At 34.0% G+C, this 18221-nt stretch overlaps 1 protein-coding gene across 1 annotated transcript in view; it reads left to right on the forward strand.

Annotated features, from left to right (window-relative positions):
• The window catches only part of FUT9 (fucosyltransferase 9), a 106894-nt gene extending 92275 nt beyond the window's left edge, over positions 1 to 14619 (forward strand). The window contains exon 2 of the mRNA XM_050789380.1: positions 1950 to 14619. Coding sequence (XP_050645337.1) covers positions 1958 to 3037 — 1080 coding nt within the window. The 5' untranslated portion in view covers positions 1950 to 1957 and the 3' untranslated portion in view covers positions 3038 to 14619. The remainder of the gene's footprint in view (positions 1 to 1949) is intronic.
• The last annotated feature ends 3602 nt before the right edge of the window (positions 14620 to 18221 follow it).

Below are 18221 nucleotides of genomic sequence, written 5' to 3' on the forward strand. Positions count from 1 at the left end.
CTTTAACTGTTATCTTTTGAATCAGAATTTTTCTTTTACAAATATTTGTACAAAAATACAACTATTTAGTAATATTTCAAATTTTTCAACAGAAAATTACTCAAAATAGTTACTGCCATTTTTATCCATGCTAAATCAACAAATATTTGCTATTTTTGATATTAAATTTGAATTTCTTTTTTCTTCATTATTCTTGCCTACAGTTTGAGTATTTTCAAAACTTGTGATGTTATTACTCATTTCAAATTTCTGGTCCTTACCTTAACATTTTTCCTTCTTATTTTTTTAGCATTTTACCATTTTTCTTTGTCTGGCGTCTTGAGTTGACCAATTTATTATTTTTCTGTAAAGTATGCAAACCTGTAATTTCCTTCTGTTTAAATATACAACAAAATTTGGCATGTAGAACCTTCAGTGTCATTTAATTCTGAATAACTGAAATTTCCTTCATAATTCTTTCCTGATTTTCTCTGTATTCCAAGGGTTGATTAATAATTTAGCTCCTAGACATATTTAATATATACCTTTTGTTTTCATTTTCTTATTGACTGTAGAACTAAAGCCAACTTTGACAGGAAGCTGCAATATTTGATTCTAATGTAGTTCTGGGAGTGATCTAGAATGCAATGTCCAAAATCTTTGGACTCACAGTCAAGCTTAGATACTCAGAGAGTCTCACATGCTTTAAAAAAAACTACACAGCAAAAGAATGTGCTTTTTTTTTAATGTTCACATAAATTTAGGTAACTAAATGAAGGGCAATTTCTCCCCTTTTTTGAAGGAAACATCTAATGTTCCTATCCTAGCTTCTATCAAAATTTCAAAGTACTTTAATGAGTCTGAAATTTATAGGCCATATTATTTTCATAAGAGAAACAACACAAATTTCAAAGATCTGTGAGGATTTTATCAAGAAACAGTTTTTGCAAATATATTTTTGTGTTCATACCCATAAAGAGGCATGAATGCCGAAGAGAAAAAAACTCAGAGACACTTTTTTTCTTTAAAAAAAAAAAAAAAAAGGCTTCACTCATCTTTTTAGCCACAATCTGTTAAAATCCTTGAGATCAAAGTTGTTCTTCATGAAATACAGCCCTTTTTTGAGAATTTGTTTACATTTATTTTTATAATACCAGTATCATCTTAATACAAAGGAAAACTGTTTTAAAGCCCTTAAGCTATATAAGTGAGAAAGTTGTTCCAATACAAATAGAACATTTGATTATTACATCTTGGTAGATATTGGATGTACTAACAAATTATTAAAAGTAAACAAAGAAAACTGTAAGAAAAATATATAAATAAAAACAAAACACTGTGAGTTTTAAATTTATAAAATTTGCCTGAGTGTACTTGTTTTTTAAAAATGTATCAAATCAAGAGTTGCCATTTTTTTTACCGGATGATTATAGTAATGCATTTGCAAACTGTGAAGATAAATTTATAACGAGAAAAACAAAAATGTAACTTTTTAAAAAACAGTTTAGTTTTCTATTGAATTCCATCTGAACCACAAAGTTATAGTACAGTCTGAATATGAGAGTAAATAAGTGATTATATCAACTGGGAAATGTTTACAAATCTGATGTGGTTACAAAATACTAAAACTTCTAGTCATGGCTTTAGAGATAACAGTTTAGGTTGTGCCAGTTTTCTACAAGCAAATAAAAATAGAACAGTTAAGCATAGCGTTGAAAAAAAAAGTTTCTTGGTTTGAAGATATGCTGGTACTTTTAGAAGAGTTTTTGGGAAACTTCCTTTTGAAAGCAGTTTCTTGGCTTTGAGGAAAGTTCTGTTTCTCTTAATGGTTTGATAACACTGAAAAGGAAAATGCAGTTGATTACTACCTGTTTATCTCATATTTGTGATTTTAAATATATCTCAAATATATTTATGATTATCTCTTCATTCCCACCCCACCTCCCCTTCTGTCTTTCTCTGTTTCATAGAAAAAATTATGACATCAACATCCAAAGGAATTCTTCGCCCATTTTTAATTGTCTGCATTATCCTGGGCTGTTTCATGGCATGTCTTCTCATTTACATCAAACCTACCAACAGCTGGATCTTCAGTCCAATGGAATCAGCCAGCTCTGTGCTGAAAATGAAAAACTTCTTCTCCACCAAAACTGATTATTTTAATGAAACTACTATTCTGGTGTGGGTGTGGCCATTTGGGCAGACCTTTGACCTTACATCCTGCCAAGCAATGTTCAACATCCAAGGATGCCATCTCACAACGGACCGTTCACTGTACAACAAATCCCATGCAGTTCTGATCCATCACCGAGACATCAGTTGGGATCTGACAAATTTACCTCAGCAAGCTAGGCCACCCTTCCAGAAATGGATTTGGATGAATTTGGAGTCACCAACTCACACTCCTCAAAAGAGTGGCATTGAGCACTTGTTTAACCTGACTCTGACTTATCGCCGCGACTCAGATATCCAAGTGCCTTATGGCTTCTTGACGGTGAGCACAAATCCCTTTGTGTTTGAAGTGCCAAGCAAAGAGAAGTTGGTGTGCTGGGTTGTGAGTAACTGGAACCCTGAGCATGCCAGGGTCAAGTATTACAATGAGCTAAGCAAAAGCATTGAAATCCATACCTATGGGCAAGCATTTGGAGAATATGTCAATGATAAAAATTTGATTCCTACCATATCTACTTGTAAATTTTATCTTTCCTTTGAAAATTCAATCCACAAGGATTACATCACGGAAAAGCTCTACAATGCTTTTCTGGCTGGCTCTGTACCTGTTGTTCTGGGACCATCTAGAGAAAACTATGAGAATTACATTCCAGCAGATTCATTCATTCATGTGGAAGATTATAACTCTCCCAGTGAGCTAGCAAAGTATCTGAAGGAAGTCGACAAAAACAATAAGTTATACCTTAGTTACTTTAACTGGAGGAAGGATTTCACTGTAAATCTTCCACGATTTTGGGAATCACATGCCTGCTTGGCTTGTGATCATGTGAAAAGGCATCAAGAATATAAATCTGTTGGTAATTTAGAGAAATGGTTTTGGAATTAAAATTTTTCATCACTTGCACACTTGATAAATATTTTGATGAAATATCATCCAAGTATTGAGGATAAGAAGAGATGCAACATACTACTATTGTGTCACAATTTATTTTTCTCACCCTCTGTAGGGTAACATGTATATTTTGGTGGAGATTTTTAAAAGCTCAGCATGAGCAATCATTTCATTTGGTTTTAAATTATCCTGTATATACCTAATTATGTGCACTGGAGAGTAATTTATTCTTCATTATCATTTGTAAACATTGTTTTTTCACATTTTTGTAGTTGTCTATAATGTAAGCTTGTGGTTTGATTATTGTTTCTACCCTGATCAGCTGTTTAATCTATTTGGGAAATGAAGATGCGCATCTTAAAGAATGAAAAATTTTCACTGAGTATTATAATGTCTAGTTCCAACTTTGCATACTATAACAAAGGAAGAACATGTTGCTATTGAATTCTAACCTCTTTGACTCTGAAGTTGAACGAAGTGTTTAACTGTCTCTATTTGATCTATTTTTTACCTGTTTACCACATTTGTGAAGGTGAAATTGTTCATGGAGTGAATTAGAAATATACGAAGCAGAACTGTTCTATTCAGAAAGCTATTAGACTTCTCATTTATTTTCATTAAGGTGATTTGCAACTACTTATTCGCATGATCTTAAATTATTCAAGTATTTTTAAATATCCAATTTGTTGTGATTTTCAGCACCTGGGAAGTAATCCCAATAATATTTTAGAAAATCGAAGACAGTTCTCTTTCTGCTACTGATAACAGTCATTGTCATAATAAAACAAATGATTTCCTCAAATAACAAAGAAAAATGATACCTATAAATATATTTATAAATGGTGTCATTTATGAAAAATGTTTAATTACTTACCAATTTAAGATTTTTTTCTGAAGCCCTATTATTTAAAATGGTCTTATTTTACCATATAGATATAAGATTTGGCTCATAATGATGAGCCCTATCATTTGATTTGAGTTCTATCATTTCAGAGAGCCTAAATAAAATTATCACCAAGGAATAAAATATAAGATGTTAAATATAATAAAGTGGGGATATATAGAAAACGCACAGTGTTAGCACAGAGTAAGATCTCAATGCACATTTGTTGGATGAATAAATAAATGCAATTGAATTCACAGAAAAATGTTTGTTTGTTTCAAGGAAGTGACAGTTCTACTTTAGAAGTACTAATTGGAGATGACTTTTATATCCCATTTTGGTAATTATTCATACATAGCACATACGACCATGATGTTCAGGGCTTTACAGAACCAAAATAAACCTACCATTACATGAAAATTTTGAAAGTATATTCCTGAACGTGCAGCTGCCTATAGCATTCTCCTCCATAAGGCTAGAGAAGAGGAGAGCTGGATATAAGCAGAGACAGTAGGTGAAAAAAGACGGGCCACTAAAGATTCTTCAAGGAAAGCATTCCTCAAAATAATCTTTAGTGCCTTTATTCCATTCAGGCCAAAAATCCATCCAAAAATTAGAATGTTCTGAGGACATCCATTTGGGTCTATTTGTGACTTATTCCAGTAGTCCTATTACAAGTTGACATCAGCAAAATTCAAAAAGAATTCAGTAAAAAGGGCGTAGATCCAGCTACCCAGACTATCTTGTGAGAGAATAAGCTCACCCTAGCACCAGAAAGATTTGAGCAGAGGAATATTCCTGTAATGAATAGAGGATTGTTTGATTCTCAGGTATATTTCTTAAGCCAAAATTGAACGCAGTGTCAGACACTGCCTTAACACCCACAGAAATAAGATGAACAAGGTACTATCACTGCCTAAAATGAGCTTACAATTAAGTGGACAGACATATAAAAACTTCCTTTCAATTCAGTCTGAGACTGTTTACATGCATGTGCTACTCTCAATGAAGTTTGTATGAGTCAATGCTGATTTAATGGGGCAAAAAAGTAGCAAATTTCCCCAATTGCTTAGCTGTTTGACATGTTTCTGAGTTGCAAACTTTGTTAACTCTTTTGACGCAATATATTATTCTCTCTGTATTACCTCTTCTAACCACAATGCATTAAGAAATAATATTTTTATGTGGATGTCCTCCTCAATAAGTAAAGATCTCCATCCATATTTAATTAATTGGTAAGACAGTCAAATTCATACATTTACATTTATTTGTCAAATTTTTGACCTGTAAAAAGCATAGAGATCTAAAGAGGATACACTGCTAACAAGTTTAGAAAGCACCTGCTTTTTTTTGTTGTTTGTTTTGTTTTTTTGTGATGGAGTCTCGCTCTGTCACCCAAGCTGGAGTGCAGTGGCATGATCTCGGCTCACTGCAACCTCAGGCTCCCAGGTTCAAGCGATTCTCCTGTATCAGCCTCCCGAGTAGCTGAGATTACAGGCATGTATCACCATGCCTGGCTACTTTTTGTATTTTTAGTAGAGATGGGGTTCTCCATGTTGGCCAGGCTGGTCTTGAACTCCTGACCTCAAGTGATCCACCTGCCTCAGCCTCCCAAAGTGCTGGGATTACAGGTATGAGTCACTGTGTCTGGGCCACCTGCTTTTTTGAAGGCAGAAAAGCATTCGATATTGTTTCAACCCACCTTGGCTCTAGTGAATGTTCATGATTTGAAAGGACTGAAAGACCTAAAGGCATTGTCTCTATTGTTGACTACAAATTTAGGCTCTTTGTTGGACTATGACTATAATCACACACTGATAATACGACCCAAGTCAAGGCAGTACTAAGTGTCTAACAGGTGCATTGAAACCCCATTACTAAGTCCCAGAAGACTGTTTCCTAAATTTGAAGTGAAATAATTAAACGACTCAGTGGAACCATTTAGCTCTGGTCCATTGATCTGTGAGTTTTAGGGCTAGAAGGAATTATAATTTTGTTGTTTATAATTGCTATAATATAAAAATTATAATTGCTTTTCTTTCTACTTATGAATTAACTAGATCCAGAAGTATCTATTCAAGACACACATTCACACACACATACACACACATGCACACACACATCACAGCTAGTGACAATAGTTAAGATTAGGATTTAAGGATCCTATTTCTCTAAATCCCACTTTTTTTTTCAATCGCATTCCTACCTTATCATAGAATTATGTCTCAATTTTTACAAATGTGAATGTCTTATTGGTATTTTTAGGACCTATAGAATGGTATACCTCGTGTAGAAGAACTTCGACTTTTGAAGGTATACGATAAATGAAACATCAAACTTGTTAGCATTCGTTCTGGTTTAAATATTTTAGGAGTTGAGTTCAGCAGAAGGAAATGGGCTATCACTATATTTAAGTGAAATACAGCCCTCAAGAAAGTGTATGGTTCACAGCCACTCCTTTAATAAATCCTGTGGATTGCAATGCTTTGTAAGAAACTTATGGAAAAGATATACTGATTCAACAAAATTGGTTTGCTGTTGATTATACAAACAAATAATTCTGCCTGAAATTAAATTGTGGACACAAAAAGGGAACAGACCGTTTAAAATGTTTTATTTCAAAATATTGAAAAGCTATTACCTTCAATACTCTAAATATTTAAATATTAATTATTGTAGTCATCAGTAAGAATGAATAAATATTAGTCATTATAGACCTTACTAATAAGAATATATACTGAATTGTCCACATCCAGAGTACCACACCCTGAACAAGAAAGACATGAGAGCCTGACAGCCATATATATTATGACAGCTGTATATCTGACAATATGAAGCAGAAAATGAAAAAAAAAATCATCTTAGTGGGAAACAAATACATGCTTAAAATAGTTATATTTACTGTAACACTCCTGATAATCTCAGATTGTGCAGAATTTTTTTTTTTTTTAATTGTGAGGGGCTTAGAAAGCTCAGAGCATTTGATGTGTAAAGCAACAGAATATTTAGGAATTATTTGCTGAGCCTTTCAATTCTTGCCTCCAATTGGAGGTTAAATATGAAAAGAATAGGAAACTATGCCTCTGATATTTTTGTCAGTCTATTTTTAAACTAGATTCCATGAGTCTTAAGGTAATCACCTAGAATTTTTTTTTGCATGAATTAAAGTTACCACAACTTTCAGGTCCTTACCTTATGACTGTGTTTGATCATATCTTTGAGCTCCCTTGAACTCCGATCTCATTTTAGAAAACTTCTTAACCATTACAATCAAGCTGTTAAATATAACAAACATCAGAACCTAAAGGATAAGCACAGTGCCTAATGTACAGGAGGGTCATATCAAATATTTGTTGAATAAATAAATGAAAGTCATTAGTTGTCGTAAAATATTTTTTAAGAGTACTGATGGTGTTTTTTGGCACCAACTGGAGATGATATTTTATATTTATTTGATTAGTCAGTTTGTCGCCTGGATGCGAAAGTAAGGCATTTTAACTCCTTTCTATCTTACCACATTGTAAATCATCAAAAGAAGTAACATCGCAAGAAAGATTAGAAAGGATTTGGATCATGTTAACATTCTATGCAAATATTAGCAACATATCAACTGTTTCTAACAGGAAAGAAAATTGGTATTTAAGGAGAGTATAAAGTGCAAGCACTGTGAAGGGCAGATATCTATTACCAAACCACATGGAGAGAAATATAGTCTCTCTCCTAACTTCATTCCATTGTATTGCAATCAGTCAATTAAAGTGATTTTTTTTTTCCTGGATGTCTCATTTAGAGATTTTGTAGCATTTTGCAAATGGGTATGCTTCACTACTATCCAAAGTGTTCTCCCCTTTAGTAATTCATATTGAATGTATCCATATTCATATTCATTTTATAAAATGATTAACAGAACCTAAGTAACAGCCTGCTAAACCTGGAATATGAGTGCTACCGTAGGTTATGAGTTCAACAAACTGATTTTGAAAAAGCCACCTAACCTCTCTGGACCTTGTTTGTAAAGTTTCTTATAGCACTATTACTCTTATCTAAGATCAAATTTGATATATGGATGAAATTCCTAATGGAATTTCAATAACCATCACAAAGTAATTTTTTAGAATATTCCATACAGATTTCCTTCTCATTTCTCTGGGTAGATACTTAAAGTATGAAACTGATTATTTAAACTAACATGTGGAAAGAACCTAATCCAGAGCTTGGAATATAGAAAGTGCTCAATTAACTGACATTCCTCCTGTATTTCCTCCCTCCCTTTAGTTGTCTATGACTTTTGAACTCACTACTCCCTGACACCTTAACTGCCTGCAGAAAAATCAATCATATTTGGGGCATTATTTTGAAATATTTTGAGTTTTCTGTACCATGAAGATTCTTATTACAAAAATCTGAAGATATTTATTGATGCAAAAAAATTAGGGAGTCATTGGAAATACCTAAGGCAATCCCAAGCTAACGATAAAATAGCATAATTTTAAGTAAGCTACATTGAGTTCATTTAGAACATTTAGCTATTTTTTAACTCATAGTCAACATATGTCCATGCATTTGATTTACTTTAAAAATACTTTTATTTAAAAATAACCTCTCTAACACCAGTTGCTTCCTCTCAGTTTTACTCAAAGCACGTTTCCTAGGTCACCCGACCTAGAATCACCAGAAATGTTAACAATACCGATTTCTGGGCTTTGAGCCATGAAATTAGAATTTCTTCAAATAATCCATGCCCTCCTGCCATCCAAAAAAAGAGCATGCTTTTAATACATTTCCAAAATTATTCTGTTTCTGCTATAACTGGTAAACCATCCTGTCCTAAACTAGCAGTTCTCAAACATGCATATGCCTTTGAAACTTCCTAGATCATATGCATAAAAATCATTTGAAAGATTGTTAATAATACACAGCTTCTGAGTCTCTGGGTGTGAGATGGGACCAGGAATCTTATTTTAAAAATCTCCCCAGATGGTTCTGGTGTCCTGCTAGTTTTGAGGTTTGCATCCCACCTGTTTAGATGGGAAGTATTCTATTACATATGAGGTATTATCTGTCTTTGGTTCACCTGGAATCTTCTTAAATACATAGGTAAAGTATTCTACCTCAAGATCCAAGACATTTTCTATGTCTAATTATTTCACACATGAGCATGGAACTCACCAGTCTTGTGATTTAGGGCAAGTTATTTCTAGTCTCCAGACTTTTTTTCCAGTTGCAAGTTGCTTATAGTAGTTCACGAACTTGAATGCACATTAGAACCATCTGGAGAGGATTTAAAATTGTAGATGTCTAAACCCCACCTCCAGAGAGTTAATCTATTTAGTTTGAGGAAAAGCCCAGAAGTCTAACAGGTGTAAAGGCTCCACAGGTAATAGTAATGTGGGCATACCTCAGGAAATCACTAGTTCTTGTCCTGGAGGAACTTTTAGGAAAATAAAAGGCTACATATCTTGAAAAAAATATCTCTAATTTACTTTCTAGGTTCTAACTGCATGTTTATATTTTGCAACAGGAAAGACTGGTCTAGACAATTACTGGGATATATGCTTCTGTGATCTGCTTTTCTATTGTATGTGTTTAAGAGATCACATTCTTGGGTTCCAAAGTCTCTGCCTGATAGATAGAAAGGTAATTTGCATTTGAGATATGGCAAAGAATTGCAGCATCCAAATTTTTGACAACTACAGATTTAGAATTGAATCCAAGGTCTGCCATTCACTAGCTATGTGCAAGTTACTCGACTTCTCTTACCCTCAGATTTTGCAGCTGTAAAATAGAGGTAGCATATTTCTGAGAAATTATATTCAAGTGACTAGATATGTGTTCAAGTGTTATCTGTTATTCTTATGAAAGATAATTGTGAGGAATCCAGGGCTATTTTCACAGTTTTAGGTCTAAAACTCTGAAGATGTTAAACAGGCAGCTTGTAGGAATCATTGAAATTTTATACAAGCCGAAGGAACAACACTCAGCAAAAGGGAAACAAATAAATACAGCGCTGAAGCATATATTCATGTTTCCCATAATTACTAAGTAATGGAAGAGGTGTGAGGAGCTGGCAGTGGTGGTGAATAGGCATTGTTTGCATTACTAAATACATATACCATTTCTTAAAATAATTGGAACTCAAGGAGGCCTAATTTTCTCTCCCTGTTATGAGCAATCAATAAATTAATAGTCAATTAACTTACTATCAATTGGTATAGTTCATTTCACAGAATAGATAGCAAGAAGATTCTCAGAGACCATTTTCTGGTAAAGAAAAATGCCTAGGAATATTTAGCAGTTTGACTTAATCTATCACTTCAGCTGGTTCACTAGTTTTGACACAGGACTAGTTAATGATTTCTTAGGAAGTCTCCATGTACTTTTCGTAAAACTAATTTTTAAAAAAGTTAAAAGTTACTTTAAAAATGTTAGGGTATAACTTCAATAAACAGGAATATTTGTCTAGTGGTGCAGAAATAAAATAATTGTTAGCCAGACTGTGATTAAGGCTACCCTAATTGCATAATAAATAGTTTTGACATGAATAATCTCAATTGTTCAAGTGTACAGTTTTAAAGCCGTACTGTGTTAGAACAAAAAAATAGGCTCAAGGAAAATTTCTATTTTTCTATATGAAAAAGGGAATGATATTCAAGATAGTATTTTTAAGTAGTTTCTAATTGTGTTCCTTTAAAGAGCATTAGAAATGTCTGTTATGTCAGTAACATTAGAAAACTTCAAAAACTGATTTATTTTTCTGAATTCTCTGGAAACCAAACAATTTTGAATTAGTTGTGTATGTAAAGTAAGTTAAGTTATAGCTTGCTGGAATTTTATTGTGGAAAACAAATATAGGTTTTATCTGAACAATTTTAAGGACCATTTCTACAGAAAGTTATGCTAATGTGCTAACTTTCTACACATGGCTGCATTCCATTTAGATTAATGAGGATTCAGGAAATAGTAAGGCGGGCTCTGCAGAAGCCGTATCCAAAGACTAAATTAAAAACCCAGGACTACTACTCATTATGTGAGAAATATGGGCCACAGTTACAATATCACATCTCCAGTCTCAGATTGGCCTCATTAGCCATCTTCAGTTCCTCAAATGAGATAATCCTGAAGATGCCATCCTTATCCAAGGTGAGATTGCCAGAGGATATGAGCTCATCTAGGGTGGAATACATGTCTCCAGGGACTGTAATGAGATCGGGCTTTTCATTTACTGGTTTTCTTCCTCAAGAGTCCTTAAGCAAATGAAGATCATCTGATTATCTATGTAAAGCTGGAAGTAGTTTACTTTTTAGATAAAAGATAATCTATCTTGAATATTTCATATATGATTTTTAAATAATTAATCAAAAAACAAAGACTGTCATATTTGAGAACAAGATTTTACTTAGAAGGGGGAAAAAAAAAAGAACTTTCAGCTTATAGATGCTCTACATTCAAATCAATGAAAGCTCTTGCTCTGGAAGTCTAACAGGCTCCCTGTCATTGGAAATGGATACGAGGAAGGAAATTAGGGAAATAATGATGCCTTTTTATCCTTAAATAAAAATGCAAATCTTTAGAGCTGTTGTCATTATGACAGCTTTCAAAACAATATATATTCATGTGCTTAAAAGAAAGATTGGGTTTGGTAGGAATCAGGGTTAAGGGAGTAATTGTGACAATATAAAAAATGGCATTGTTATAGAATCCCTAAGAGGTAAATAATGTATGAGATGAAGGTAGGAAGTAATGTATGCTTGCAGAAATGCAACTGGTCAAAATTACTTGAATGAAATTGTTGAGATTAAACATCTTCATTATAATAATATGTCTCATTCTGATTCCAAGACAATATGAATGTAGAGAAGAGATTTTTAAATGGAAAAAGTAAAGAGCTAACAAGTCTGTATCTAGATTCAAGCTCACAAAGCGGCAAAAAGGAGAAAAGTGTCAATGAGAAACAAGAAGAGGAGTAGTAAACTAAGGATCAAAGCCCAAGTTTCAGTTTTCACAATCTACTGTATTCACTAACATTTCTGGGCCATAGATTTTTAATCTGTAAAGGGAGTGTGGTGGACTGTACATTAGAAGTACATGAGAAGCTCTTAATAAATCTTGATGAATTGGTTAGAAATTCCAATTTAATTAGCCTGGCACAGTACACGAACTGCCATATATTCTTGCAGTTTTTTTCTTACTGCTCCTTTCCATGTGGCCATATCACTACAAGGGGTAGGGAAAAAGTTAACCTGTAATTGCTTCAGGAGCTCTGATTAAAAGGTTACTGAAGCAAAATACTCCAATGAAGTTCTGAAAATGAACAGTTGGGACTTTACACGATTTCTCTTTGTCTCATTCCCTCAAGAATGCACATATAGACACACATATGCCAATATCTTTTTTATGTAGTTCAAGTATAACTTTGAATAAAATGACTTACATTCAAGGAAGGTCAAAACTATTGTTCTGAAGCAAAATGTGCCAATTCTAGCCAATATGTGAATTGTAAGGGTCAGTAATCCATAAACTATTTGGATGGTAATTGTATGTTTTATTAATGTGATGTAATTTTGCACTATTGTATTGTCATATTTAATCAAACTCTTAAAAATACCCTGAAATGTAATGCCAAATGTACAGTTTATAGGTTCATGTTTTTTCTGATAAGAATTTAATTGCATTGTGCTAATAGTTGTTTCTTGCTATTAACTTTCTGTGTATGTATTATTGCGATGCAGACCCAATAGGGTTATTTTAAGCACACTAATTAGTCATCTGGATTTTTATAGATAAAAATCACACATTGATCAGAAATCATTTTTCTATTTATTTTTTTGTAGAGTATTTTTCCACACTTGAAAAAAAAAACATGATTATTTTATATCAAACATCGGCTTTTCTTTAAAATCTTATTTTAGTAGCTAATGCATGTTTGAAATAAGATGTGTTAGAAATTATATGACTATATTAAGGTTGTGTTTATATTAGGTGAAAAAATGCATGCAGTTGGTGAATCATGCAGCTTTGGGGACATTTGCACTGCCACTCACACACAGGCTCTGTCTCAATCCATTTGCATGATTCACGTCCTTTCAAAAGTCCTTTTTCAACATTTGGTAAAGTGAAAATGCTATTCTTAGTGCTAATGAGCCGATAAACAATGCTGCATTTCTTTTTTCTAACTTTGCAGCATATTGTGGTAAATTTTCTCCCAAAACTTTATTTTTGGAGTTATTGTTGGCAATAAATACAACAAATTATTTGTTGGCAAGTGATACAATTTACTGTATAGCAACTTTATAGCATAAAGCATGAAGATGTGAAAATATCATCTTAACCAGTTTCATTCTATGAACATAATATTCTGGCAGCTTTTTCTATAATGAGAATAGTATATCTTTTTATACACTGCCAAAATCAGTACTACTGCCAGTCACCTGAGGTCAGGTCTGCACAACAGTAAATTGGGCAATAACATAGAACATCTAGGCAGCCTTGACAGTCAACCAGTGTAATCACTAGGGGAAGAAAAAGTAGGCCTACCCTTTTACTTAGTAACTTAAGTAATAAAAATTGTATAAAAACACAAATGTTGGCTGCAGAGGAGCCTTTGCATGCAGATAATTTACAGCAGTCTTTGAAAATAACAAAAAATATTCCATTTAATGAAGGGTTTGTTTTGTTTAGCTTTTCTCTTTTATTCAGAAAATACACCTGTTCTTTTGAAAGGGCTTAATTCCAAACAGGTAATATATGTGGATGAATCATCTCTCCTCCTATGAAATTAATCATTCATAGTAATATATTAAGGCTAGAAAGTAGCTCTTAGTGACTTAAAACATGATGTAAGCATTTACACTGTTGGAAGGTAATTTCATTGCAATGTTATTAAAATGATGGGAATCCTATTTATACATTTATTTATTTATTTATTTACAGAAGATTGGTTCCTTCCAGTTCAATTTAACAGCTTCAGTGAAGTTAGTATAATGATAAGAAAAAATTGACTCTAGCTATTATTCCAAGTGAAATTCATGCAGCTGAGTCCTGCTGCATCCTGGGAGTAAAGCATTAATTCAAATGAGGAGTAGCCAGTCCTAGCACTATAGATGCCAACTTTACCAACCAAGATATGGTAAGTGTGTGACATTCAGCTAGCATTGATCTGGGCACTTAGTTTGCTACCACATTGTTCCCTTCATTGATTAAACTGTAAATAACATAACACTTTAAGGCAGCTAAGCAAATATTTTAATAAGCCATGAAAGGCAAGATACCAGAGGAAATCTGTATATTCAGCTATTTGGAGAACTTGTGTTTTCCACAAATTAAACTGGAGATGTCATTTGAAATTTTCTTCCCTTAAACATGCTGTCACAACATGGATTCCTGCTCATGGATGTCTTTCTAGGCTTATAAATACACGATGTGATTGCTATAATTTTGTGAAATTTTGTTCAGCAATTAATAGTGACTTCAGCAATATGTGCTAAGATTCCAAGGCAGAAATAAATGTATAAAGGATTTGAGCCTGTGTGTGTAAGAAGAAACTCTTCAGTCATATTTCCTAAATTCAGTGTAAGTACCTCGCTGATTTAGCACTGGAGTTATTCCTTGAATGTGTAAATAATGATGTTCTATTCTGACCTAATGAATTCCTGTAATGTGAATATTTAAAATAAAAGAATTCAATTTAAATGTATACTAGCTAGTGCTGGTTATTTGTAATTCTTACAATCAAAATTATTCACTTGAGAAGACTCATTTTTACTCAGATGCAAATCTAGATTCTATATATATAGTGAATTAAGATTTTAAAACTACATAAATATATTTTCCAGATTATACACTCATTACAAATATTGCATCAAAAAGGACAGTCAGTGTTCATATATAAAATGTTCTACATGCTTTGTTTCCTTACGCTTGCATTGCTTTAATGGATTCAGGGCTGCAATTAGACCCATGATTTGGGCTTGTATGCATGGGGAATAGGAGAATCCATTCAACCTTCTCTATTCTGCCTTGATCTTGGCTTTGCAAATGTCTCACCTTGCATTCTGAATTATCTGCCATTCTACATACTCTTTTGGTTGTTTATATTCAGGCCTACAGAATCAACAATTACCAATATGCTAAGATCCCAAGTGTTTATATCCAGTTTCCTACTGTCATCGAACTTCCTGCAGATCCATTAACAGGGATAGCCCACTGTAAGGGAATGGAAACACCAAATGGCCTCTAAACTTTTATTCCCTTAAGGGCACTATTATAAATTATGTTGCCTAAGCCAAAAACTTAGAATTATCCTTAATTCTTCTTTTTCCTTTTCCCCACATTGAATTGACTATGAAATTTCTCTCAAATATGTCATTTTCTTCTGATCCACTGCATGGCTTCATTCAGTCAATAGGGCCTTCAATATTTCTTACCTGGGGCAAAGCAGTAACTTCTTAAGTCTCAAAAAATCTACACTCGACACTGCCACCGCTGGAAAAAAACAGAGGAAAAGTGATACAGAGAGAATTCAGCTTAAAATGTTGATTAACCAGTAGTTTTTTTCCCCAAAGTCACATACTGATTACGATTTTTTCATTGGTTCCTCATAGTTTTTAGGACGAATTCTTTATTTGGGAGCGGATCATATACTGTCCGTTAACATTTGACTTATATTAAATTTTCTAAGCTCTTTTTCGCTCCCTTGTGTTACCCTATGACGTTTCATCATCTGTGATACCTCTCACACCTCCCAGGGCTCAGACAGCTTTTCTGCCCAGTGAATTCTCAGCATCCTTAAGATTATAGTCCAGGGTCATATTCATTGTGATGCAAAATACATTTCAGATGCAAAAGATATTTCAGATGTGTTCAAAGCCTAAGAGGCAAGTAAGGTTATTAGCAACATCCTGGAAGAAATGAGTTGTGAGACTGTCCTTGAAAGAAGAATTTAGTTAAACAAGCAGAGAGGACATGTGGATAGACCTTCCAATGAGGACATGAACAAGGTCTTGGGAACAGCATAGAATGAATAAAAATGGCTCATTTTAGTTGTACATTCATGAAGAAGAATAGTGTTAGATAAAGCATTAGTGATTTAAAAATGAAAAGGTCAGAATACTTGGAGCTTGACACTCAAACTGATAAATGTAAACTAGGTTGGTTGATTTGCATTGAGTTAGTTTGATTCGGTTCATACCGCTGCATGATTTAAAGTCACTGAATAATTATGAGCAGATGTATGGGTGTGTGCAAAGCCGTGAAATGTATCTTTTTAAAACTCTAAATCATTAAAAAATGTAAACTAGCATCATAACATCTTATCCACCCTCATGGCCGGTTCCAAGGTGTTTCAGTGGACAATGTCTCCCTTTGGCTGAGAGAAACCATGTGATATCGTGGCTCTAAGTGTTTGGGTTCTGAGGCTGGACTGCTCACATTCTACAGCTTCCACACATTCCTTGGGGACAGCCCTTCCACTTTTCTTGTAGTGGTGTGTAAAGATTAAATGAGTTAATGCACATACATTATTTAGGGCAAGTTATTTTAAAAGGAACACAAACATTTTTACAATACTTTACTTCACCTTAAAATTTGTCTTTTAACATATTTTTGTTGTTCTTGTTCAAAACATAGATATTCAGGCCTAGCATGTCATGTACCTAGTACTAACATGACTGGATGCTTCCTTTCACTAAGCTGTGATTATTGTGCCACTGCACTCCAGCCTTAGTGAATATAACCCATATTTCACTTTGATAGCTTCAAGTTACTGCTCATTCTGTATTCTAGTTAGGTACTCTATAAATATTTGATAGCCTATGCTCAATAGTTAGGTACTCTGAAAAAAAACTCCACACTGAACACATTCTGATTTGGGAATTACATCTGAAGTAAGCTGGCAATAGTGATAATTCAGAATTTCTCATATTGTAAGCAGTCCAACAACCTTTTTTGAGCATAGAACTGGCTTGAAAGAAACTGAAACTCCTTTCCAGATGGATGATGGAGTTTTGCCCTCCTTGTCTTTTGTTTTCACTCTATCTTATACTGTAAAAAGGATTTTTTAAAAATTGGAATACCTTTATCAACAGATTGCTCGCTATAATTCAGGAGAAAAATATGCCCAATTACCCAAAACCAGCAAGGACACAAATACCTATAACATACAATCTGGCAAAAGAGACCAAATGGATTATTCTCGAAGATTCAATGTCCATTTGGGATTGCCAGATTCTGCCAAAATGTTAAATATTATGCCCCAAAGCCAGAGGCAGATCTAAAACTCAGGATTTTAATTATTCAAAGCCAAATTATATCAAGCCAAAATTCTAATTTTAGAGTATAAGAGTTTAGAATTACAAGAAAATATTTGTATGGCCATTTGGCCATTTATTAAATTTGTCAACACATGTTACTTAGTTTAGTAAATGACCATGTTTGCAAATGATCACTCAGACTGAATACTGCATCAAAAGGTGTCCCTTAAGTCTATGTCCCAAATTATGCTAGTGCCAATGTTTTTTATCTTACTTCTTTCTCCTTGCCCTCAACCTAATCATCTCCAGGCTCAAGTGCCTTTACAACATGACCTAGTTGAGCGTAGTGAAACAGGACAAACTAGAATCTGTGACCTAGAATTACTTTTGCCAAGTGAAGCAGGGTAACTAGAGAGGTAGACCCAAGCTATAGGTGCTAAAAGAAAGTTTATTCTAGAAAGTTAAGGATTAATGTGATTTCACAAGTTAGGGAAACAGACAGCAAATAATATTCCAGGTACAGACAAGTGATTAGAATAAGATAGAAAAGAGAAACAAATGCATATATCATATATATGTGAAATGCAGTAGCAAAAAACGGTAGCAGAACATGGCATAGAAGGTAGGAGCAGATGTCAGGAAGAAGAAAAGGAGGGGAGAGGGAGTGGCTGGGATCCCATTCATCTGAGAGAAGGCTCACCAAGTGCAGATGTGGATACTACAGACATATACGTTTTATATTCTGTGCTAACTACACTTTAGGATGTCTATTTTTAAAAGATCACCTCAGGCCAGGTGCGGTGGCTCATGCCTATAGTCCTAGCACTTTGGGAGGCAGAGGTGGGTGTATCATTTGAGGTCAGGAGTTCAAGACCTGCCTGGCCAACATGGTGAGACCTCGTCTCTGTTAAAAATAGAAAAATTAGCTGGGCGTAGTGGCAGACGCCTGTAATCCCAGCCAATTTGGAGGCTGAGGTAGGAGAATCCTTTGAACCCAGGAGCTGGAGGGTGCAGTGAGCCAAGATTGTGCCACTGCACTCCATCCTGG

The sequence above is a fragment of the Macaca thibetana genome, chromosome 4 (genome assembly GCF_024542745.1).
Source record: "Macaca thibetana thibetana isolate TM-01 chromosome 4, ASM2454274v1, whole genome shotgun sequence".
Taxonomy (NCBI): domain Eukaryota; kingdom Metazoa; phylum Chordata; class Mammalia; order Primates; family Cercopithecidae; genus Macaca; species Macaca thibetana.